The sequence below is a fragment of the Penicillium rubens genome (genome assembly GCF_028828025.1).
Source record: "Penicillium rubens strain IBT 27055 chromosome Unknown utg000003l_segment0_segment0, whole genome shotgun sequence".
Taxonomy (NCBI): domain Eukaryota; kingdom Fungi; phylum Ascomycota; class Eurotiomycetes; order Eurotiales; family Aspergillaceae; genus Penicillium; species Penicillium rubens.
In genome coordinates this window covers 1093603-1117157 of record NW_026890601.1, presented here as the reverse complement: position 1 = coordinate 1117157, position 23555 = coordinate 1093603, and the positions used below count along the sequence as shown (strand labels likewise).

General features: G+C 51.1%; 7 protein-coding genes across 7 annotated transcripts; 2 read left to right on the top strand and 5 right to left on the bottom strand.

The window, feature by feature from the left end:
* Window positions 1-745: 745 nt before the first annotated feature.
* Window positions 746-3209, top strand: N7525_006619 (SWI/SNF chromatin-remodeling complex subunit SNF5; the record flags this gene model as incomplete). Its single annotated transcript, XM_002568869.1, has 2 exons — window positions 746-2737; window positions 2793-3209. 2 exons carry the CDS (start codon window positions 746-748, stop codon window positions 3207-3209), a joined length of 2409 nt encoding a protein of 802 aa, XP_002568915.1.
* Window positions 3210-4138: 929 nt separating this feature from the next.
* On the bottom strand, window positions 4139-8693 carry N7525_006618 (sister chromatid cohesion factor PDS5; the record flags this gene model as incomplete). The annotated part of the gene is made up of 2 exons (XM_002568870.1): window positions 4139-8281; window positions 8358-8693. The coding sequence occupies 2 exons, from the start codon at window positions 8691-8693 to the stop codon at window positions 4139-4141; spliced, it is 4479 nt and encodes a 1492-aa protein (XP_002568916.1).
* A 748-nt stretch (window positions 8694-9441) lies between these two features.
* Window positions 9442-11077, bottom strand: N7525_006617 (MFS transporter; the record flags this gene model as incomplete). The annotated part of the gene is made up of 2 exons (XM_002568871.1): window positions 9442-10339; window positions 10416-11077. 2 exons carry the CDS (start codon window positions 11075-11077, stop codon window positions 9442-9444), a joined length of 1560 nt encoding a protein of 519 aa, XP_002568917.1.
* A 1134-nt stretch (window positions 11078-12211) lies between these two features.
* On the bottom strand, window positions 12212-14973 carry cdc48 (AAA family ATPase CDC48; the record flags this gene model as incomplete). The annotated part of the gene is made up of 6 exons (XM_002568872.1): window positions 12212-12798; window positions 12857-14348; window positions 14425-14674; window positions 14733-14788; window positions 14842-14869; window positions 14924-14973. 6 exons carry the CDS (start codon window positions 14971-14973, stop codon window positions 12212-12214), a joined length of 2463 nt encoding a protein of 820 aa, XP_002568918.1.
* A 1217-nt stretch (window positions 14974-16190) lies between these two features.
* On the bottom strand, window positions 16191-17188 carry N7525_006615 (uncharacterized protein; the record flags this gene model as incomplete). The annotated part of the gene is made up of 2 exons (XM_061213788.1): window positions 16191-17013; window positions 17052-17188. The coding sequence occupies 2 exons, from the start codon at window positions 17186-17188 to the stop codon at window positions 16191-16193; spliced, it is 960 nt and encodes a 319-aa protein (XP_061068219.1).
* A 1221-nt stretch (window positions 17189-18409) lies between these two features.
* N7525_006614 (uncharacterized protein) lies at window positions 18410-20044 on the bottom strand (the record flags this gene model as incomplete). Its single annotated transcript, XM_002568874.2, has 1 exon — window positions 18410-20044. One exon carries the CDS (start codon window positions 20042-20044, stop codon window positions 18410-18412), a length of 1635 nt encoding a protein of 544 aa, XP_002568920.2.
* A 2052-nt stretch (window positions 20045-22096) lies between these two features.
* N7525_006613 (Mpv17/PMP22 family protein) lies at window positions 22097-23002 on the top strand (the record flags this gene model as incomplete). The annotated part of the gene is made up of 4 exons (XM_061213787.1): window positions 22097-22219; window positions 22290-22565; window positions 22627-22893; window positions 22952-23002. 4 exons carry the CDS (start codon window positions 22097-22099, stop codon window positions 23000-23002), a joined length of 717 nt encoding a protein of 238 aa, XP_061068218.1.
* Window positions 23003-23555: the final 553 nt, after the last annotated feature.

Sequence of the window (23555 nt, the reverse complement as noted above, 5' to 3'; positions counted from 1 at the left end):
TCAAAATATCTTAAAAGTAGTCCTTATACCTTAATTTATAATCCCCTTGTGGTTGTTGGGCATAGAGATTGAATGGCGCCCATTTCTTTGCTTTACAATCTTAGACGGGTGCGGACACTTGTAACGGGTACTCTCCCTCCTTCTCCTTTGCCTCTTTCACCATCACCCCGGCTTTAAAAGACACACAACTACCACAGCTCCCCCCAATTTAAAGGAATCTCCTGGGAAAGAATCACGTCGATTGGGATAAATCGCAATCGATTGACGAAGAAGGTCAGCTGACTTGGCCCCAACCGATCCGGAGCGGATTCTGCGCTGGAACTCCCGACTGGTCCATTCAAGGAACATCGGCAACAGCTCTCTCCCCCTTCGGCCCTGGTATGTTTGATTCCTTCCCATTTGGTTCCCCTATCCATAGTTTCATATTATGTTCCTATTCAACCCGTTGCACACCCTTAGCGGGTGACTTGTGGCGTGTTCGGGACATGCGCCCGTTGCGACACGTCCATCCATCAAGCTCATCCCCCGGGTGACATTGGATACACGGTCGCGACGGTGATGGATAGTGTATTCCACCATCGGAAGGCATCTGCTAATCATGATTTGATCGCATGAACAGGTTCCATCCCATAATGCTACGGTAACCGACCCGAACCTATCCCTGTCGCGTTGAGAGCCACTCCGAGCTTCGAAAATTATACGAGTGGCGTCAGACGTTCGTTTCGCATTCAATAGACCATCCACAATGCCATCCCCTGAAGTGACGGCTGGTTCGCTGCCCTCAGAGCAATCGTTTGGGGACCCTCCGTCGGGTGTTCAGAACAGCTCTGGCGCGTCGGACACGGGGGAGCAAGGTCCAGACAGCATCGACCTTGGGACAAACCAATCAACAAATGGCCATACGCCAGATACAATTGCAGAGGGTAAGCAAAGCGCAAAGGCTATGCTAGCTGCCTCTGGGGTGGCAGCCTCGTCGGAACCCGGCAGTGAGGTTTCCAATGGTACGCCCCATTCAAATGGAACGCATGGCCCCGCGAGAAAGAGATCTCGTGATGGATCTGCTGTCCAGTCCACAGAGGTCTCCGGGGCCATGGCCGTACGCGCCCGCGAAACGCCACTGGATAAGGTTCTCCTGGAACAGTACGTTGATCGCGAATTCCAGCACTCGGCCGCAGCTGCCTGGCAAAATCCGAGCCAGGAACTACAGAAGAATAAGCGAGCGGAACGCGACTTCTATTTGGCAGTTCGACGCGAAAATCAGTTAAACCCAGCCGCATTGTATGGTGTGGGCTATGAGGGATTTGGAAACCCTCGTACCGACCTTCGCAATCAACACCCTCAACTTCTCTACCCGACTCATCGACGCCGGCCTGGAAATAGAAAGACGCGAGAATTACGTATTTCACGACGTGATGCAAAGATGCAGAACGAGCAGATTGAGGATCTGGTCCCTATTCGCTTGGACATCGATTGGGAAAAGGTCAAGATCCGCGATACTTTCACGTGGAACCTTCATGATCGTGTTGTGTCTCCAGATTTGTTTGCAGAGAAGCTGGTTGAAGACCTGGGCCTCGCGGTAGAGAGTTCGGTCCCTTTGACGAGAATGATCTCCCAGAGCATCCAGGAGCAGGTGATAGACTATTACCCGCATCTTAACATACACGAAGACCCTCTTGATCCTCAATTACCCTACACCGCGTACAAAAACGATGAGATGCGCATTTCAATCAAGCTCAACATCACCATCGGTCAACACACCCTCATCGACCAGTTCGAGTGGGATATCAATGATCCCAATAATTCTCCCGAAGAATTCGCATTATGCATGACGGATGATTTATCACTCTCTGGTGAATTCACTACCGCCATCGCCCATTCAATCCGCGAACAGTCCCAACTCTTCACCAAATCCTTGTACATTGTCGCTCACCCATTCGATGGCCGTCCAATCGAGGACCCAGACCTCCACACCTCATTCCTCCCTACACCTGTGGCTTCCGCCTTCCGACCATACCAATCTGCTAAGGAGCATACGCCCTATCTTTATGAGTTGAATGAGGCAGATCTCGAACGTACCGAAATCTCAATATCTCGAGAGCAACGTCGCCAGAAACGGTCAATTAACCGCCGCGGTGGTCCTGCTTTGCCAGATCTCAAGGACCGCCAACGCACGATTCGTACCATGATTGTTTCATCTGTGATACCAAATTCAGTGGGCTCCCTGGATGAAAGCAATGTGATTAAGCGTACCGGTTCCAGCCGCCGTCGTGGAATGGCTGGACACCGGGGAGATGATGACTCAGATGAGTTCGATAGCGACGACTCCTCTGTTGGCTCTCCTGCGATCGGGCCCAACCTTGCACAAGGAACTGCTCGTACTAGAGGCATGCGAGGTGCGGCATCAGCAGCTCATGCCGCGCTTCGTGCCAGCCTTGGACAATCTGCAACTCCCGAACCAGTGTACCACGAGCCCCGAGTCTCGGCCCGAAGACAGCAATACCGAGAAGAGAGTGTGGATGACTCTGATAAGTTAATAGTGAGACTTAAAATTTCGCGCGACAAGCTGGTCGATCTGAGAAACGGAAGACGCATTGTCTCCGCGCACTCCAGCGTAGGCCACGCATCACGCACAATGGCACCTCCGTCCGACAAACAATCCCGACTCCATCCTCCCCCGCGACCCCAACAAACCGGTGCTGTTGATGCACCGACCCCTCCGCAGCCTGGTGTTCCTGGCGTGAGTAGATTTTAACCCCAGTTTTTGGCCCATGGCTGACCCTGTGTCTCTGCAGCCCCCACCACCCAACTGGCTGGCAGCCGGTCTCAGCAAGTTGAAACAATCTCACCCCAACGATTCCTTCGAAGGTGTGATGCGTTATTCCGCCGTCGATACTGAAACCCTGGCCCCCGTGGCGAATCCCAACAACCTCCAGGCTGGCCAAAATATCAAATACCAATACCTCCCCCGTATCCGTTGCCACGACTGCCCCGGAAAACTGTACACCCCGGGCCCGGGCATGACAGTGGACAACTTTGAAGTCCATCTTCGCAACCGGCAACACAAGGAGCGGGTCGAAGAGCGGCTCGCAAAGGCTAGTAGTGGTAGCAACCCCGATGGCGGAAGTGCGAGTGCCAGTCCAGCTCTCGGGACTGCCGCAGTCCCTGGAGCACATGCCTCTCCCTCTCCAGCCAGTGGATCTCAGCCATAGTCAATTTCGTTCATGAAGTGATGACAACGGCGTCTTGTGTGATTACTTTCACTTCTCTTTCAGATCGCTTATATTCTTTTTACACATTTGGTCAATTCAATCCATCTACTTCTCCAGACTCATGAGAATCCCCTTTTACTGCCTGTCGAGTAGATGCCAACTACCCGCTGTACACAACCATTTTATTCCCGAAAGACTTACACAGTAGCTGTGATCAATCCAAATTAATATTGAGGCCATCCTTCAGCTCTAGCGAAGCTTTCCTAACCCGTTCTTAGATGAGGGTATCAAAAGTGAAATATCTCATGGGGGCTGTGGATTGCCACTGCGGTTGGACATGCGACTATTCGTGCTATGCTTGAGCAAGACTGGACCAGTCGAGAGTCGGGATAGATAGATACGAGTACAAGACAACAGCCTAATGCTTAGCTTGTCGATTTCCGATGCCCAATACGACGCAAAGTAGTCTTGAAACAAATTTCAATTCATTTACAGATAGAAAGCATATATCTGACGGGAATACGCAAAGAGAGAGACATTCGTGAAACCTCGGGCAAAAGACCGATGTAAACTTCAAGCAGAGAAAAAAAGGCAGATGGGGTATACATCTCGAACCATCACTGACTGCAAGGAAACAGAAGACAAGATGGGGACGAAATTGTGAAACCATAAAGAAAATAACATGGGAATCGGGATATGGATATGAATATGAATATCGACGGGAATGATCCGCGCAGTAATCGCACAACTTATTTGGATTTTGGGGACAGCAATAAGATCAATTCCAGACGTTTATGCCCCGAAGATACTGGCTGGAGACTCATAGGTAAATGGCCATTGAAGGTGTCTTAGACGAAATGAGAGATATGGCCCGTATGCGAACACAGCTAGGCGGCCATGTTATGTCCCACGATACCCTGGAGAGGCCCTTATCCACGACGGGAAGAGCGTCGCGAAGGCAAGCTGGCTGTCGAGGGCTTCTTTGCCTCGGCCTTTTTGGCATCGCCCTTCGCAGCAGCGGCCTTTCCGCCTCGCTTCTTTGCGGGAGGCGGCGTGGGTTCCTTCTCGCTGGCCTCGGCTTCATCATCCTCGGCGGGTTCTTGGTCATCATCCGTTTCTTGGACTTCTTCATTCTCACTTTCCTCCGCGTCGTCGTCGCCGTCGTCTTTTTCTTGGGGCTTATCCCACTCTGCCATCTCCATGTCGGCATCATCGCTATCGTTGTCGATATAGCTGACTTCCACCTTCGCGGTGCCTCGGACGCTGCGCCTACGAGAGGAAGTGGTTACGGCGCCTCCAGCGCCTCCGTCAGAAGACCAGCCGTCGTCGTCCTTGGATTTCCGTCTCGACTTGGCAGCTGCACTGATGGATGATGTGGACTTGCGGGCGGGACGAGAAGACTTTTCTTTGCGTGCCTTTTTGGCCACGGAGGATTTTCCGTTCGCATCAAGAGACTCGGGCTTTCGCTTTTTGCTTGATCCGCCCTGCGAACCGTGGGTAGAGTTACTCCTGGGCTTCATTGCAATTCGGACGACGCGATCCAGCAAATCGTCCAACTCATCTGGAAGGAAGTTCGTGTCGGCGACGTCTTGGGCTTCGCGGTGACTGCTCATGGAAGTGAAAAGGGAGCTGGGGACGCCCATCTTTCCAGGATAGGTTTGCAAGATGTTGGTTGTGCCGGCGGCACCGCCAAACTTGTGCTGTTGGGAGTAGATATCTGCGAACCGGCGAATAGTCGCTTGTGCCAGATCAGATAGAGTGTGGAGGCGGGTGGAGATCTCGTCTGATTTGGTGATGCCATCGCGGAATTGCTTGACGCGCTGTCCGACGTGGAAAATCAATGACATGTTGTGTTCATTGGCAATTGCGGAGAGGTAGAAAAGGATATACTGAGAGAAGTCGGTCAGATCGCCGAGTTTCGTTGCCTCGTCCAGATCCTCGGACGGGTAATCAGGGTGGTAGGCAAGCAAAGACAGAAGACGCGAAAAGATCAATTCCATGACCATGGTCTGTTCGGTCCGTTTCCCACTGGCTTGTGCCTGTTGGGCGAAGTATGCCGCTCGGGAACGTAGCCATGTAAGCGTGCTCTCTTTCAGACTATGAACAGGTTCGAAAGCAAGCAAACAGGGGACAATGTACCATCTGTGGCTCAGATGTGACTTTTGCACGAGTTTCTTCTTCAAGTGGTTGATGAATCCACTTCGCACTTGCAAGAGCTGATCTTGGGCAACCAAAGCGACCGTGTTAAAATCGGACGGCGTCAGGAGACTGTCACAGACTGTGCTAGAAGCACACAGCTTGAGCAAAGACTTGGCAGCGAGGAGTCGAAGGCGTGATTTTTGACACGCAGGGGTATCTTTCTTCTTAGAAATCTCGCCTTCACCGACCACCAATTTATTCAATGTTTCGTAGACAGGCTTTGCGTGGGCACGGAAGTCAGCTTCATTGTCTGCCCCATCCTTAGCCCGAAGGCGGTTGACAATGATTTTCAATGCCCATTCTTTAGCATGGGTCTCATCATCAACTGTCTCTGACCAGTTATATTCAGCGTTTGGTTCGGGAGTGCGATTGGTGAGCAGGATCTGGTTGATGGCAATCGAGATGATAGCATCGCTTTCTTCGTCTGCTTCTCTTGGGGCAAGGAGGTTCAGCTGCGACAGAGCAGCCAGGCGAGTAAGGAATCGATCAGATCCGTACGTCCACTTCTCAACGCACTTCTGCACCAAATCTTTCGCATACATCTCTCTTCGGTCAGCCGTGGCCATGAGAATTGAGACAGCATGTTTCGCAGAATGCGGTGATGAACTGTAAAGAGCGTAGTTGGCCAGAGCCTGGAAGAACTTGCGCTCTTTGGGGAGTTTAGCAGGAAGCTTTTTAGCGAAACCAGCGCAAGCCTTCAAAATGTCTTCGGGACTGCCGTCACCAGGCGAAGAAGCCTTGGGGGCTTGAGCCTCGAGGTCTTTGCACATTTCTTGGACCTGTGCCTCTAGAACTTCCGGATTTTGAGATGATATTTGCTTCAACATCTCCTGTGCAGCATTCGCCAATCCATTCTCATCTGTTCGGGACAAACTCATGATCGCCGGGATGTGGCTCCGGTTGAAGATCAAAGATCCACAGCGATACACAAGAGGCGTCAATGTTTCCAGCAGGGGAGAGTTATTTGCACTCTGGACTCGCCGCTGAAGTTCCTTCGTGGCCTTCACAACAGTGCGATAATCACTCACAGCAGCCATGGTGAAGCGAACCAGCTGATAGCTCCGTCGATCATGCACCTTGGCAAATTTCCACAAGTCTGCCGATGCGCGCAAGGCATCTGGGAAGGTTTTGGATAATGACTCGATGATCTTGGACAACTGCGTCTTAATCTGTTCCTCGTCCTTGTCGACAACACCACCATTGTACTTCTCACAAGCCTCTAAATAAAGCGTCACTGCCGATCTCATCGATAATTGACGGGCCAACATAACGAAAAAGACTCGCCTCGCTTTTTCATCCAACCCTCGGAGCAGGGTAAGAATTCGGCGAACACGGATCTTGTCAACATCTGTCTCTTGCTCCGGTTCAGACGCCTGACTATCCTTCTGCTTTTGTGATTGGTTCGAGTTGCCTCGAGAAAGTTTCGGCTTGATAGGGGGATAAGGAAGTGGCAGAAGCGTCTCAAACAGGACTCGGTCGATCAGAATATGGATTTCTTGATCATTGGTGTAAAATGCATCAAATATTTTGGATGGTGCGTCTTTCAGAAGGGACACGACGGGCTCCGAATTTTGCTCAATGTCACCGGCAGCTACGGCCCACATGCGAGCCAAAATCTTCATGGCGTGTTCACGGACATGCGGCTTACGATCCTTCACTCGCTCAGCAAGAATAGCAAGAACCGAGTCTGGGGATGAGCAGCCACCATCCACACTTAGCTTGTTGGCGATCTGGGAAAGCCCAAATTGCCCAACAGTATCCACTGCAGCTACACGAACCTTCTCGTCAACGTCGCGAAGCATCGAGGCCAGATTTCTGACAAGACTCTGTTCTTCGCTTTCATGTAAACCAGAGCCTCCAGCTGAAGTTAGAAGGATTCGCCCCACAACTGTGACCCAGGCAGCACGAACTGATGGTGTCTTGTCGAGGCGACGGCTCAAGAAGGCTTCGTAGGCCGAGGTGTGAACTTGAGAGAAAGGCTTGGGGGATACGGGGGTCAATAAAACATTGGGCTGGGGAATGCTCTTGTCATAATCCACCAGCGACACTGGCGGGTAGGTTGCCGGGTCCATGGGAGGAGGGGGCGGGGGACCTGCAACACCGATTCCGGCCGCGAGGTCTCCGATCGTCTGAGTGGCTAATAAACGTAGTGCCACTGATTCTGCAGAGAGCTCTGCTTCAATCTGCGGGATAACATTCTGCAGGACCTCCGGACAAGCACGCCAAAGCTCGCGGATCAGACGATGTGCCTTGCTCAATTCCTTGATATCCTCTCCCTCCTCATCCGAGTCGTCGAGGTTAGGTTTCCGGGAATGCTTAGAGCCATTCGTCTGGGCAGCTGGCACGGACGCATCGATGATGACGTTGTTAAAGTACTGGCTGATGTGACTGGTCATTCGTTCTGGGCAGGCCTGGCAGATAGCCTTGGCCATATTATAGGCGGCCGGGTAGTCCTTCAGTAGAAGGGTGTCCTGCTTGGCATCAAGCGGGGCATCTGGTCGCTTTCCCTTCTTATTGGAGCTGTCCATCACTCGCGGGTCGACTCGGAGGAACTGGGCGACGATAATGTCCACTACCTCGGGGGCCAGGACGAGAGATTCATCGATCACGGTGACAAGTACTCGGGTCATATCAAACTCGACGTTCTTAGCTATCTCCTCACCGGTGGATGCTTTCGAAGAACCCGAAACGATGTCGAAGCAGCTGGTGAACAACGGGACGATGAGTGAGTCCGGGTGGTCAAGATCGACCATCAAAACCACACTCTTCACCTCGGCAAGAGACCCCAGGACGTAGATATGCTGGGCATTGTAGGCGTTGGATGGGTCGGCTAAAGCGGGGATTATCGAAGACACGATACATGTGAATATATCCTAAATCGGGCTCAGTCAGTACATTCCTTGATCGCAAAGATAGAACACAAATTTTGTGTCTCTTCAATGTCCCCACCTTTAGTTGATTGCGCGTAAAAGGCGCGTCCGGTGCGCATAGTCGCAATACATCAACGATGCAGCACGTAGCCCATGCTCTGACACCCTTATCCTTGTGGGCAAGCAAGTTCCCACTGGCAAGTTCCTGTGACACTTTCCGTAGCGATTCCTTATCAATTTCCTCCTGATCGAGTTTGCGGAGTTCCTGCGCTAGAGTCTGGAGACGTTCGAGGAGATCCGCGATGGGGATGGCGGAGCGCCCCACGCGCCATGAGAGCGGCTGGTTGAAGGACAGACTGCGAAGCCCCGAGTCTTCCTCCACCTCGGGAGGACCTGGGCGAGAGCGCGAAGGCATCGTGGATGGTCGCAGTTCTCACATGGACTGGTGAGGTGGAGAGTTTCAACTCGGGAGTTTGGGTGGAGGTTGACCGCCCAGGACGCGTCGCACGGGACCGCGTCCTGCCCTACAAAGTCGGTGCTACAGGTGTCATACGGTACGGTTTGAGATCTTTATTTACTCGGGAAAATAATGTTATATCTGTCCATATCTTGGATTCATAGCTGCGATATGATATCAGTATCCACGTTCAACTCGTATAGGACCTAGATTGCACTTGTTTGTCTCATCTAGATGTAGATACGTCCCTCCTAAGCTTCTTTAAGACAAGTGTACTGCACAGTTTCTATGCATCACTGTGAACAGACTAGAGGAAACAAACTTCCAGCCAAAGAGCATATGGAAACAATGGCAAAATAAATCCTCAGGGTTCAGTATGCATCATGTTCACATTGTTTCGACTGATGATAGAGCAGCCTTCGAGTGATAGAACTTCGAATAACTATCCTTTCTACCCAGATATTACTACATTGGATGCCCGAAGACCAAGTTCTAGAGATATTAATAGTATTGATTAAAATATGCCTTGTGGTATGTATACGTAATCTCTTGTCATAAAGTAACAGACTGCCCTGGAGGTCTCCTGTATCAAAAGCGACCTGACCTCACAAACCTGCCATCATAATAATGCATGCGAAAAGCAATCCCCCAATGCAATCTATGTATTTATTGCGCGCTTAAAAATGAGAGACAGATACAGAATCGCCTAGAACTTAGGACTGAACTTGCTCATAGCGCGAATTCTGGACCCATAGATAAAGAACAAAATGGGAATGGGAATCATAGCCACAGTAATGAAGCCCAGAACGCTAGATGCCCACGACACACCTAGATTCCGGTACATTTGTGTAGCGAAGAGCGGGAACGCGCCGCCCAAGGTCGACCGGACGAGGGTATTCGCCGCGATGGCGGAGTTGGCGAACATCATGTAAACATCAATGAGGTAGTTGAGACCCTGCATGAAAATAACCAGGATACCCAGACCGATAGGGACGCCGGCAATGACCTGCGGCACCCAGGAGATATTGGGGCTGGAAGTCCAGCCGAACCAGAAAAGACCGATTGGCAGCAACACAGAGGCGATCATCATTGGCACGAGGCGCTCTTCGGGAACGACCTTGCCATGCTTTGCAAGTTTGCGCGCGAAACGAGTCTTCGTGGTGTATATGATGAGACCGGCACCGAGCAAGACGCCGATAAGAATCCCGATGAATGGGAGGGCAGCTATGCCTGTGTGGGTCCAACCGCGAACTTCACCAAACGAAATCGGGTAGGCCTCGAAGAAGAGGTAGAGGATTCCGTAAACTAGGGCGAGGTAGATGGTCATGGCGACCAGGATCGGCTCTTGCACGAGCATCTGGAATGGTCGGAAGAGGTACTTGGTAACGATGTCTGACATTGTGGGCTTGTGCAGATCCAAGAAGGAATGGAGGGCGGAATTTTTGGTTTCAATGCGAAGACGAGCAGCTCTCTTTTGCAAGAGGACTGGGCCGTAGGTCTCGGGAATGACGAAGAAAGCAACTAGACCGAAGGAGGCGGATGCAATCAAGGTGATCCACGCCGTCCAGCGCCAGCCAAGGTATGAATCTGTGAGGAAACCACCGCTGAGGAATATTAGCTTCTGAATAGTGTTTTGGGTGATGCCTTTCAAGGGTATCCTGACGCAGCTTGAGTACTCACATAATTGGGCCAAGAACAGGTCCCATGAAAGTAGCTGAGCTGAAGAGAGCGATAGCCACCGCGCGGTCCACGGGGTTCCAGATATCAGCCAAGGCACCGCCAACGACGGCCAAAGGAGAGCAACCAAAGACACCCATGAGAAATCGGCAGACAAGAATGGTTTCGAGGTTCTTGGCGACAGCCACGGGGATCTGGAAGATAGCGAAGATGAGGTAGCCTGAGAACAGCGGGATGCGACGACCGTATAGCTCACTCAGTGGTGCCCAGCACAGGGGACCTAGAGCGAAACCAAAAACAACCAGACTGGTGCCGAGAACCATTACTTCAGTCGATACATTGAACTCCTTCGCGGTCACGAGTGTCGCAGTCGAAAAGACGCTGGATGCGAAGGTGATCCACACAGTCATAGAGGACATGGTCAATGTGATGGCCCATTTACGCCGGTTAGAGTAATTCTGGGGGTTCTCGGGGTCATCCTTGCCATCCCAGTCGACAAGGTTGGGATCTGCGCTGGAGTCATCGGGCTTTTTTGGGGTGTCGGTCGCTTTCTCGACATCTGTTTCGCTCTTGTTCTGAACAGTGTTGGTGCCTGCCTCGACGGAACCGTGTTCCATGCTGAGACGCGGCGTGGTTGCAGTTGAGTCAAATGGTTGGGGACTCATGGTTGCTCTAAATACCTATATAGGTAGACAGAGGTATGAGCAAGACTATCCAAGTGTGATATTGGAGAAAACAACGTTTGGAAAGAACCTTCCGAGATAGGGGCCATAGGGCAATATAAGAACATCGCAGATATTCCAGAAGGGGATAAGACTCGGAGCTAAAGACTACAAAGCTTTGTAAAAAAAAAAAAGGGTTGTGGAGACCCAGCTGTTTCGCTATTGTAAGATCGGTCGTTCGCTTCTCTACTATGTCCGCAGTGCACTCAACCGACACATCCTTTGGGGCCAAATTATATAGCCGTGTCATGCTATATCCATGTCAAGCCAATGAAGGCCTGCTTTCCATGGCGTATTATGCGCCTGGTCAACTGATCTTGATAGTATCTACGGGGTATTCCGTAGGTCCATGCCTCCATGTGGATTCCATGTGGCGACGGAGACACCAAATTATAAATAAGGATCGGAAAAAGGCCCCAGGCTCCATATAAATTAGCAAATGGACCAGTGAAAGCACGCAAAAGCACGAAATCTCTTGCGGTTCCAGTCCAACGTCGCTCTCGGCTTCAACTAAGCACCGAAAAAGGTGGAGCTTTCGGCTTTAGGCCGAGAACTGAAGTGCCGAGGGATTGACCGATTGACCGACTGTCCGATTGACCCAGACTCGAGGTCACGGATGTCTTGATATATATCATTTTTAATCATTCGTAAAGTACTAGAGGATAAGAACGTGAGTGGATCACTACATACTTCCACCTAGTTATTGCCCCCAGGTATAACCGGCTATTGTTTCTACCAGAGCGAACATGCAGGAAGTACTACATACAGATAGTCGCACTCTAAAAACGGAAGGCGATATTCATTCTATCTCAAAATTAAACTTACAATTACCATGAACCCTACAACCCGACAACACTAATGAACGTAGAGATTTCTCTGTATTGGCTATTATGGCACATTGTATGTGGGCAAAAACAGGAAGAAACGGAATCGAAAAGGAAACCCCATGAAAGCTCAGCAAACAAGCCCGCATCTCCGCCCACGCAAAACGATCTATCCATAAGCGAATCCGAGCGCAGAAACCCAGGCATGGCTGAACTAAGGAAAAACAAGTCATATCACCTCGAAGAAAAGCATTTAGTCGTAGAGGCTGTCGTCATTGCCGGCTTCCCCGAAGGTATCGTTCTCCTGGACTTCGCCAGCAGATGGGAAGCGGAAGAAGCTGCCGCCTCCGGTGTTCTTCAAGCTCTGAGCGAAGGCCTCGTAGCGGCGGATCTCGACGTCGCTGACGGAGCGGCGGGCGGACTTCATGGCCTCCTCGAAGTGAGCACGAGTGAGCTCGGGCACGGGGTCTTCCACCTCCTCTTCCTCTTCGCCCATCGTGATGTCCTCGCCGGCAGCCTCGCGCTCCTTTTGGCGGTCGATGTCGGCGGAGATAGCCTGCTTGATGGCGAGCTTGACCGCACGCTGTGTCACGAAGCCGAGATCGGCACCGGAGAAGCCGTGGGTCTTGCTGGCAATGAAGGCAATGTCGACGTCGCCCGCGACAGGAGTCTTGCGGAGCTGGGCCTTGAGGATACCCTCACGGGACTCCTGGTCAGGCAGGGGGACGTAGACCAGCGTGTCAAGACGACCAGGACGGACCAAAGCGGCATCGAGCTGCTCGGGACGGTTGGTAGCACCAATGACGAAGACGTTCTTCTTAGAAGTCATACCATCCATCTCTGTGAGGGCGTTAGTGAATACTCGGGACACGGAAAGAATGTAACAACCATAACTTACCAGTAAGAAGTTGGTTGACAACACGGTCAGAGGCACCACCGGCGTCACCGACAGAGCCACCACGAGACTTGGCGATGGAGTCCAGCTCGTCAAGGAAGACGACACAAGGAGCAGCGGCACGGGCCTTGTCGAAGATGTCACGGATGTTGCTCTCTGACTCACCGAACCACATGCTCAGAAGCTCAGGGCCCTTGACGGAGATGAAGTTGGCAGCACACTCGTTAGCAACAGCCTTGGCCAACATGGTCTTACCAGTACCAGGAGGACCATAGAACAGCACACCGCGAGAAGGCGACAGACCGAATTTCTGGAACATCTCGGGGTGGTCCACGGGGTATTGAACACTCTCGACAAGCTCGCGCTTGACCTCCTCGAGACCACCAATGTCGTCCCAGCGAACGTTGGGAACTTCGACCACAGCAACCTCGCGAAGAGCGGAGGGGTTGGAGACACCCAGGGCGAAGCGGAAGTTCTCCATGGTGACACCGAGAGCCTCGAGAACCTCAGCATCGATGGTGTCCTCATCGAGATCAATGAGATCCATCTTCTCACGGATCTGCTGCATAGCAGCCTCAGAGCATAGGGAGGCAAGATCAGAACCGACGTAACCGTGGGTCTCGGCGGCAATGGTCTCCAGATCAACATCCTCACCAAGCTTCATGTTCTTGGTGTGGATCTGCATAATCTCAAGACGGCCAGTTGGGTCGGGAATACCGATGTCGACCTCGCGATCGAAACGACCGAAACGACGAAGAGCAGGATCAATGGAGTTGGGACGGTTGGTGGCGGCCATGACAACAACGTTGGAACGGGCCTTCATACCGTCCATGAGGGTGAGCAGCTGGGAAACGACACGGCGCTCGACCTCACCGTTGGTCTTCTCACGCTTGGGGGCAATGGAGTCGATCTCATCAATGAAGATAATAGCAGGGGAGTTCTTCTCGGCCTCCTCGAAGGCCTTGCGCAGGTTCGACTCTGATTCACCAGCCATCTTCGACATGATCTCGGGACCGTTGATCAGGAAGAAGAAAGCGCCAGTCTCGTTGGCAACAGCACGAGCCATCAGGGTCTTACCGGTACCAGGGGGACCGTACATGAGGATACCGCGAGGCGGCTTAATACCAATGGACTTGAAGAGCTGAGGGTGACGGAGAGGCAACTCGACCAGTTCACGGATCTGAGCCATCTGCTTGCGGCATCCACCAATATCATCGTAGCCAACTTCGTTGAGGTTGCCCTCCTCATCCTCTCGTTGGATGGGCTCACCCTCGCAGTGAATAATTGTGTCCTGGGCAACAATGCCATATTCGGGAGGGTCGACCTCCACAACCTTAAATTCGATTTGCCTCATACCACCTCGTACTGTGAACAGGTCACCCTGTCGGACTGGTCGGTAGGCCTCGCGGAAGTAGGGAGCAAGGTAGACGTCGAAGAGAGAGCCGGTCAGACCCTCAATGGTATCAGCGATGGGAAGGACAGCAATGCGCTTGGCCTAGGACACGGAAGATAGAATTAGCCAATAGATCATACCAAAGATGACGTAGAAATTCTCAAAATTCTCAACTTACATATTTGATATCGGGGCAAGGGTGAACAGTGATCATGTCGCCGTGCTTGACACGAAGGTTGTGGCGCACAACACGGTTGATGCGGGCGCTGCCATCATCGAGATCGTCATCGGCCAGGACGATCAGCACAGTGTCCTTGCGCTTCTTGCCCTTCACGAGAACTGTATCACCACGGAAGAGCTGGAGAGTCTCCATAGTGTTGTTCGAGAGGGCAATGACCGAGTTATCATCGTTAATGGCATCGGTCACACTGCATGAAATCCGTTAGCTCCTTGCTCCCAACAGATATCTCTTTATCAGCTACTCACATCAAAGAGTTGGGCTTCTTCTTCTTTTTCAAGATAGCAGTGGAGGTATCGAGCTCCTGCAATTTTCGTCAGTTCAGAGCCCTTGGTGAGCTGTCCTGTTAATGCTTACCTCCTTCTTCTCGGCGCCCGAGGCGTCCCTGAAGGTCCGGTTAGCATACTCAAATAATCAAAACAGTCCAAATGAAACGTACTGCAAGTTGACCCTCTTCTTGTCGTGCGTGTGATCCGGCTCGTAAGACATGATGGCCGTAAACGGGGTCGTGACGTTGATGGAAGCAAGCTTGAGTGAACAAAGGTGTCCAGTGCCCAGAAACAGGCGGAGCGAGACACGGATTTAAAAGAGCACGAGATATGAGTACTGAAAGGAAAAAGAACCGATAGATCAGAGGCAGAGAGCGAATCCGACGGCAAAGTGGAGATAGAGGTAGGTGACAGGAATGATGATGTTGAGCTTCTCGTTCTTAGAACTGATGATGATGACTTAAGCCCGGTGCTTATGTCATCACGTTGTCCGCCACAACGAAGCGCATGGAACTCATTCGATTGGGTCGCCTTGGTGCCTGGATGATTGCGACAGGAGTAATAATGTGGTTACCAAGGTCCTTACAACCTTGGAATAATACACCCAGCAAACCTGGGTTTCACTCTCATCAGCCATTAAATGGGGAGTCCTCTTTAATAAAGTAGGTAGACATATGTGAAAGAATGGCCTTATTAGGAGATCACGAATCTGTGACACCCAGGACTCATTTGGTGCTGTTATACGTACCTACAAAGCTACTAAATACAGCATGTAATTGATGGTTTTGTGAGTCAAGTATTTATTGTTACATTAGTTAATGAGAATATGTAAGCCCTTTTTTTCTGGGAGGGGAAAGTATTTAGTAGACGAAGCTGTATCTCCAATATACTTCCCTTGGACATCGCTATCGCGACGAAGAACCGTTAGAAGTACTTCGGTCCTCTCGCTCCTACCCAACTGAGGAACCCTTGACAAGATCAATTACAACTACAGCAACCCTAAAGGGCAAACAGAAAGGCCATGGTTCACTTCCCTCAGAATGGAAGAAAATCGAACACTGGCTGGACTAGGACAAACTTGGAACTCACCAGGCAATGTCAGACAACTCGAATCTTCGAATCCTCAGACGGAGACCTATTTAGCCTATGCGAATACTATGGGGGAGGAAAGATGATATACCGAGAATGAAATGGTATGTTTATTTGTAGATTCGACAGGCTTGGATCGAAAGTAACGCCAGCACTGCTATAGCCATCGAAGCGAATTGTGTCGAGGCAGGTCTATATTCCGAAAAAAACTGGCGTAAACCTAGAAAATGCAAATCCAATAGCAAGTTGCCGTGCGCTGTCAACATCAGGTATATGTGCAAGTAAGAGGGGATTTGTACAAATAAGGAAAGAAGGGAAAAGGCCGAGGGACCAGAAGCACTCCAACATCTATGCTTTAACAGTTGCGGTTCCAGCCCAACAATCATGGAGACTCCAAGCCCCGGCACAGAAGCTGATAATCCCAACCATGCTATCGGGAATACCGATGCCTTTCTCGAAACACCAGTGCAAACACAAAGGTGCCCAGAAGACGTTGTTCACCAAGCTCTTTCGCCAAGCCCGGATCTCCAAGCGCAACGCCTCGCTATCTTCAGCCTTGGTCTCTTTAGTCTCGACCGTGCCAGCAGCCGCTCGCTGTGCGGCTAACCGCTGTCTGCGAAGCACACTCTGGCGCCAGAGCACGAAGAACTGGAAAAAGATGTGTCCAAACCATCCACGTGTACTCCAGATCTCCCATTTCGCAACGCCTCCATATTTGTCCACGAACCGCTTCGAGACAACCCCCTTCGAAGCAAGGTAGCCCACGTTCTCGAGAAGCTGATAGATGACGTTCGAGATGACCTGCAGCACAGTCAGGGCATGGAGGATGGGGTCGGTGGGCGGCGACTTGAGTGTTTCAGCGCCCCAGATCCACAAAGGGAGAAGCCCGAATAAGCGCAAGTTGTATCTCGTCTCCGATGCGAGGGAGCAAAGGGCCGCGAATTTCGATTTGGACGACGCGGGGGTGACGTTCTTGGGTACACGACCTTTGAGCCGTGCAAGAATACCCAGCCTTGTTTGTAATGCTATCCAGGGCGCTGACGCAGTGAGGTGATGGAGCATTGAGGCGACATAGTTGATAGTCGCTAGTACTCGCTCTTGTCCATTTGCCTCGGAGAGTAGTCTGCGGGAGCTGTCAGCAATACTCTTGATCCGTGTCTCGTGTCCAGAACTGTTGCTGTCTCATATCAAGGTCGAAAGGGACCTTACAGATCTAGTCGGCGGATTGTCACATCGGTAGTTGTCAAGGCGGCCAGCAGTTGTCGCTTCGCGCATGAGCTCACGGCGGGCGCTTTCCCGGTCTGGGCGTCAGTCGCCTCGCCTGAGGGACGTTCAGGGTCGGACATTGTGTATGATGAACATGAGAAAGAGAGGAATAAAATGAAGTTGGGCGGAATTCGCACAAGCGGAAGCGGAACCGAGGCTCGGAACTTAGCGAAGTTCAATCTAATCTCCGAGGGAAGATTATCCCCCAGTATTTAAGTTGGCTAACCTCCAGGGACTTGGATTCGTTAAATATCTTTCTTTCTCATAGTTATCTGTAATTTGATAAATTAGGTTTACTATATGTATACCGAATACATGCGTAAGCCTAACGATTGATGTCACTACCCCCCTCTAGCGTACCCTCCTTGATATTCTCCATCTACATATGGAATTCCTCTATGTAATTTAATACGATTTGCATCATTTACAAGTTTATATTTATTTTTTATTACGTTTACTTGGAATCACCGCGTGGAAATTCTTCATTGGGGATAATTCCCTATAATTCCCTCTCACATGTGGAAGAGTCCCATCTCACATGCCACTCCACCTGCGGACTTAACTCCGCCTCACCTCACCTGCAATTCTTCCTCCGGCTTGATCCCCCAGTACAACATATATAATACCCGGGAAAGAAATTAAAAAAATGGAAATGGAAATAAAAACGAACAGATTATGACTTTACCTATTCCTCTACGACCCGCTCCCCAGACCACTTAGCTACTTTGATAGAAGAGAGCATTGTATCCGCAGCGGGTGGGGATATACCCACTGGACCCCGGTTTATTCGGTCTCATGGTCTAGTGGTCTCATGGTCTAGGAGAGTGATGATAAACGGCCAAGAGTTGGAGGGTTCCTCATCAGACTCCGGGGGCCGGGCAAGTCTGGTGAGGCTACGAAAGGTAGGCGGGCACCTCCGAAGTCATCGGAGGAGGCATTTCATTCCTCATTATAGCCTCGGTCCGTGAACTGGTTGAATCAGAACATAGTCTGACTACAGAGTGAGGGTGAGGGTGAGGATGAGAAAAGAAGGATTGAATTCTCTATCAACAGAAGCTAACTAGTTAGTTAGCGAACAGTGAAAGCCTGACAAACCAGACATCAGCATGAAACGAGAATCCCGTCGCTATGGCGACTCAAACCCCACGGGAATCGTGAATATTGGTCTCACTTGAAAGCAAAAAAATATAAGGAGCGATTTCCTTAGTTTACATGATAGTAACTGTTTTACTCTTGTACACTAGGAGATGGAGCGATAGATTTACAATTCAAATGTGAGGTCAACTTCTCTGATTTCACTCTCAGTACTCATACACGGAGCCCCTGGTATAGGGCTCCACCCCGTCCACCCACTCCGCGACCCTGAGGTTCGTTCGCGCCCACTCCTCAGCACTGTCGTACCCGGCGTCCACCTCCAGGTACCCACTTGACTCTGAGCTTTCTCCTTGGGGTCCCTGGCCAATGGGACCCCAAAGTTCAGCCCAGGGGTCAGTGACAATGCTTGAAGTCCTCAGGAGTTGGCGGCCCCTCTGCTCCTCGTCACTTGGCTCCCTGTCGGGGTGGGTGCGCCGAACCTCAGGGAACGCATCGCTGAACCGGCTTCCAGCTCGTCGGAGAGCCCGGCCGCGCCGCACTTGAGGGCTCCGGTCCCTCAGTGGGCGGTTTCCGGAGGAAGCATCATCGTCAATGCTCCCAGATCGTCGGGACGATGCGCTGCGTTGTACTCGGGAGAACAGGTCGCTCGGTGGGTAACCGATGGGACCCCAATACGCCGCCCACGGGTCGGTGACAATGCTCGAATCCCTCATAAGTTGTCTTCCCCTTGGTCTTTCATAGCTCGACTCTCGCGATGGGTGGTCGCTACCACGAACCTCAGAGGCGGCGTCGCTGACAATGCTTTCAGCTCGTCGGGGGGATCTACCACGTCGTACTTGGGAACCCTCGGAGCCCGATGGGACATAATCGTCAATGTTGTCGTCCCGAGAGTCATTGTTATCATCCGGTCTGCCATAGTACGCGATGTTGCTTTCGCGCGAGAGGAATGAGTGAACGGGGCTGGCTGTACGGATTGGTCTTTGTGAAGTCGGATCTGGAGGGCGCTGGCTCTCGATGCTTTGGTTCTCGTCAAGCTGCAACAGGGAAGTTTCCAGCACGGTCTCAATCTGCGACGGGAAAATTTCGAGCACGGTCAAGTCAGGTTGCTGGGAAATGAATTCTTCGAGATCATGGTCGCTGGTTCTAGCCTCGCGATTGGCAAGCAAAGTTTCGACTCGTCTGCGCTCCGAAGTAACAGGGTCTTCGATACTTTCGTGGCTGCTGCTGGCCTGGCGATTGGCGAGTAGGTTGTCAACTCGTCTGCGTTCCCAAGCGACGGGATCGGTTGGATCTTCGATGTTCTGGTGGCTGAACCTAGCATGGTGATTGGTGAACACATTCCCGACTCGTCTGCGCTCCCAAGCAAGGGGATCTTCGATATCTGATAGGCTAAACCGAGCCAAGCGACTGGTGACCAGATTGTCAAGTTGGCTATCCTCTCGTTCGCGACGTCTGCGCTCCCGTCGTTGCCGTCGACGACGGTATCGATCGACTTGGCGACTGGCGAATCCACGAAGCCGCTGACGGAGCCCAAGGCCAGTGTGGCGACCGGCGAATCTGAAATGTTGCCAAACACGACGGAGGCCAACATGGCGACCGGCGAATTGATAATTGCTGTCATTACTCACAAAACTTGTGGTCTGTTCAGGCCAAGGGTTTATGTGAAGTACACCCAATATGTCAAGTGTACCATCGCTGTCAATGGGGGAGGGCGGCGCCACTAGCGTTGTACCACTACTAACTTCAAGTTCTTCGGCATCAAATGAGGCTGTGCCTCGAGGCTCTTGTACCTCGGCGTCGGAAGGTCTCGACGCCTCCATGTCGGGGTGGTGTGAAGACATGATCAGTGTTACGTCGGGGTGTCTCGTCCCCAACAGAGATGGGGTTATTGCGATTGAAAGGAGAAAAATGAAAGAAAAAGAGTGGCCGGCGTGCTGCGAGAAGTCCACACGCGGGAGGGATGGTTGGTGTCCGGCGACTAGGAGCTGCAAAGCACGTCGCCGGGTCTGAGCGTGACAAGTACTGTCTCACGTCTCGCCGGTGTGCTGCCAGATGGTTTTCACACTAGAGAGATGGTACTTATGTCGACAGCCGGAAGGAAGATGTGATGAGAATGATTTTGATAGAAAGTTTGGATGAAAAGATACGATGGGAGGGATGAGATGATTGATGCGAGAAGTCAAATCAGGTGAAAGAGTTGCCCGGGTGTTGACAAGCGGGCTGTTTTTGATTACATCGTCGAATGGCATCGTCGCCCCGACGAGGAATCGCGTTTTGCTTAGTCGCCGGTTTTGCGACGACGACGAGGAGGACCCATTACAGAGCGGATATCCCCAGGTCCCCAGAACGGTCCCTACACGAATCAAATGGAGCTGTCTACGGGTCCCATTTCTCCTGTCAATACTACTCAACGGTGAAGAGTCTGCACAAAACAGTGCCGATGGGATGCTTCTGGTGCAAGGCATCATTGATCCTGTACCCGGTTGCTGCCAACTGGCCTATATATGAATTTGGCTATTTTCTATGCCGCAAACTGGGATGAACACAAGCTATAACAAGCTTGAGTGACACCCGGGCTTGCTTCATGTCTGTCAACCCTTCGGGGGACTATATTGTGGAAATATGTACTGCAACCATGTAGAGATACAGTGATTCTTCTTAAATGTATTACCTTGCCTTCGGGGCCTCTCGTAGAGCAAGTAAACAAGGTAATATGTTGAAGAATTGATTGCCGACTATTGGATAGATAGTACAACACACACGTGGATATGTACAGAGTACATCAAAGGGTACAGTTATACATCGGCTATCAGATCGATAGTACCACATAGATCAAACCTCGGGAGGTTATACATACAAAATTCACTTTTACGAATTGAACCCCCTTTTTGACTCTTTCCTGCAATCTCCCGGGAAGGGCGACAGAATATCTATATAACCAGATATCTAAAAAGCCCGCCTGAGGACACTGCCAAAAGGGCCACTACAAAGACATATAAGAAAACTATTGGAGAAGCCTACCTGAGAATTCTCCAGACTGCCAAGATTATGGCTGCATAAGCGGGCGACTGCTCCAGGGCTTTTGTATGTATGTTGTAGTTGGAAAGACTATTAGTACATATAAGCCGTATGTAGGATCCACTACAGTCCAAACTGACAAGGTCCAGATCTCTACATATGTAGATACGTAATTTATTTAGACTTGAATAACCACCTGGGCCAAACCAAGCCGTGGAGCATCAATCTCAAACATTAAGAGAGACAATGAGTCTGGAGGTGTTAAGAGTGACTATCCCGTGACCATGAAAGCCCTGGGCAATCACAAATAACAAACAGTGCAGAGCAAAACTTCCAGGATTGATTAAAATCATCAGGATCATTAGGATCGTAGAGGTCATTAAGATGTAGTTGAAACCATATATCCATATATTGTACACAACATTGTAAATTATAGGGGGTAAAGGCCGTCCAAAACCCCCGGATTCAATCAAAAGCCGTCGGGGGTTTCCGATGTGCTCCGCCAATGGATCTCGCCGGGGATCCATCTGCCGATTGTTCGTATAACCGTCTCCATTTCCTGGATATATTCTTCCGGATTTATTTATCGGAGAGTTATCCATCAGAGTTGGGAGATATTTGATATTTTGTGTGAGTTATATATTGAAGAGCCTCGGCTGTCCTCCCTCATATCCCAGCCCAGCCACCCTCGGGCCAACATAAACAAACAAGCCCCCCAGCTCTCCCCCCATCGTCTTCCCAATTTCTCCACTTGGTTATCATCCATTGCATATTAATCTCATTTTTTAATTCCTTCTAGGCGCGTCTAATCTGAGTCTGATCACTCCTCGTCCCTCCTGAACCCTGTCCTCCCCCAACCCCCTCCGATCATCGCAATGTCCGTCAAGTTCCAAGAAGAGGCCGTCCGCACCGTCACGGGCGGCGGCAAGTCCGAAGACCTCGTGCACCGCGTCGGTGAGCGATTGACCGGTGGAAAGACGGCCAATGGATATCTCCAGGTATGCAGCGCCACACCCCTCTCCCAATAATATCGAACCGACACTGATCCGGGGAATGGATCGTCAACAGGCATACCTCCTCCAGCTCCAGAAGAACCCTCTGCGCACGAAGATGCTCACCTCCGGTGTGCTCTCCGGTCTGCAGGAACTGCTGGCTTCGTGGATCGCCCACGATGTCGGCAAGCACGGCCACTACTTCAGCTCGCGCATCCCCAAGATGTCGCTGTACGGAATGTTCGTCGCCGCGCCCCTCGGCCACGTCCTCATTGGCATCCTGCAGAAGATCTTCGCCGGCCGCACAAGTCTGAAGGCCAAGATTCTCCAGATCCTCGTTAGCAATCTGATTGTACGTCGTTGTCGCTGCGATCACCTGACCTGACATTTGCTGACATCCGCCGTTTCCCTAGATCTCCCCCATCCAGAACAGCGTCTACCTGACCTCCATGGCTGTTATCGCCGGTGCGCGTAACATCCACCAGATTCGCGCTACCGTTAAGGCTGGCTTCATGCCCGTCATGAAGGTCAGCTGGGTCACTTCGCCCCTGTGCTTGGCCTTCGCCCAGAAGTTCCTCCCCGAGCACACCTGGGTGCCCTTCTTCAACATTGTTGGATTCTTCATTGGAACCTACGTCAACACCCACACCAAGAAGAAGCGTCTGGAAGCTCTCCGGAAGGTATGATTGAATAGTTGGAATTGCGACAATTGCGACTCGATTGCTAACGACTCGGCAGCGTTACGACCAGCGTCGCGACCCCGGCTACGAGAAGCGCGACTTCCCTTAAATGGGCCGAGTCCGCAATTGACTGCAAATGCACCCGGACGCGTCGGATACCTATATGTGTCGTTTCTTGCTCATTTGCAGTCACTGATTTGTCTATTTCCTTTGTTTATTATTCTCCGGTGTTGATCTAAATCCATGTACACACCCCTCGTGCATCTTCACTTGCCGCAGATATCTTCCCCTTGATGTTATCACTCAATCTCATGACGAATGGCTTTATATCTCTGTTTTATTTCAATTCCAACCCTTGAAGATACTATATATCACCACAAGTGTAACTGATAAAGCCTTAGCCAAGACATTTTACTTCGGTTACCAATAAAAACACGTCTATACGCGTGTATTTTCTGTTAAGTCCAAGGTACCTACGTATGTATGTAGCTAGGTAACGTTGGAAGGTTCAACAACGCGCTACAACATTAAGATTGGGGGAGACAACCAAAAGAGACACGGCTATATATATATTTTCCCTGTTTGGGCTAGCGTCATTGCTTCTACGTCTGCTCCTGTGTACTTCTATACACACACATACGTGTACAAATCTGGATAGAGAA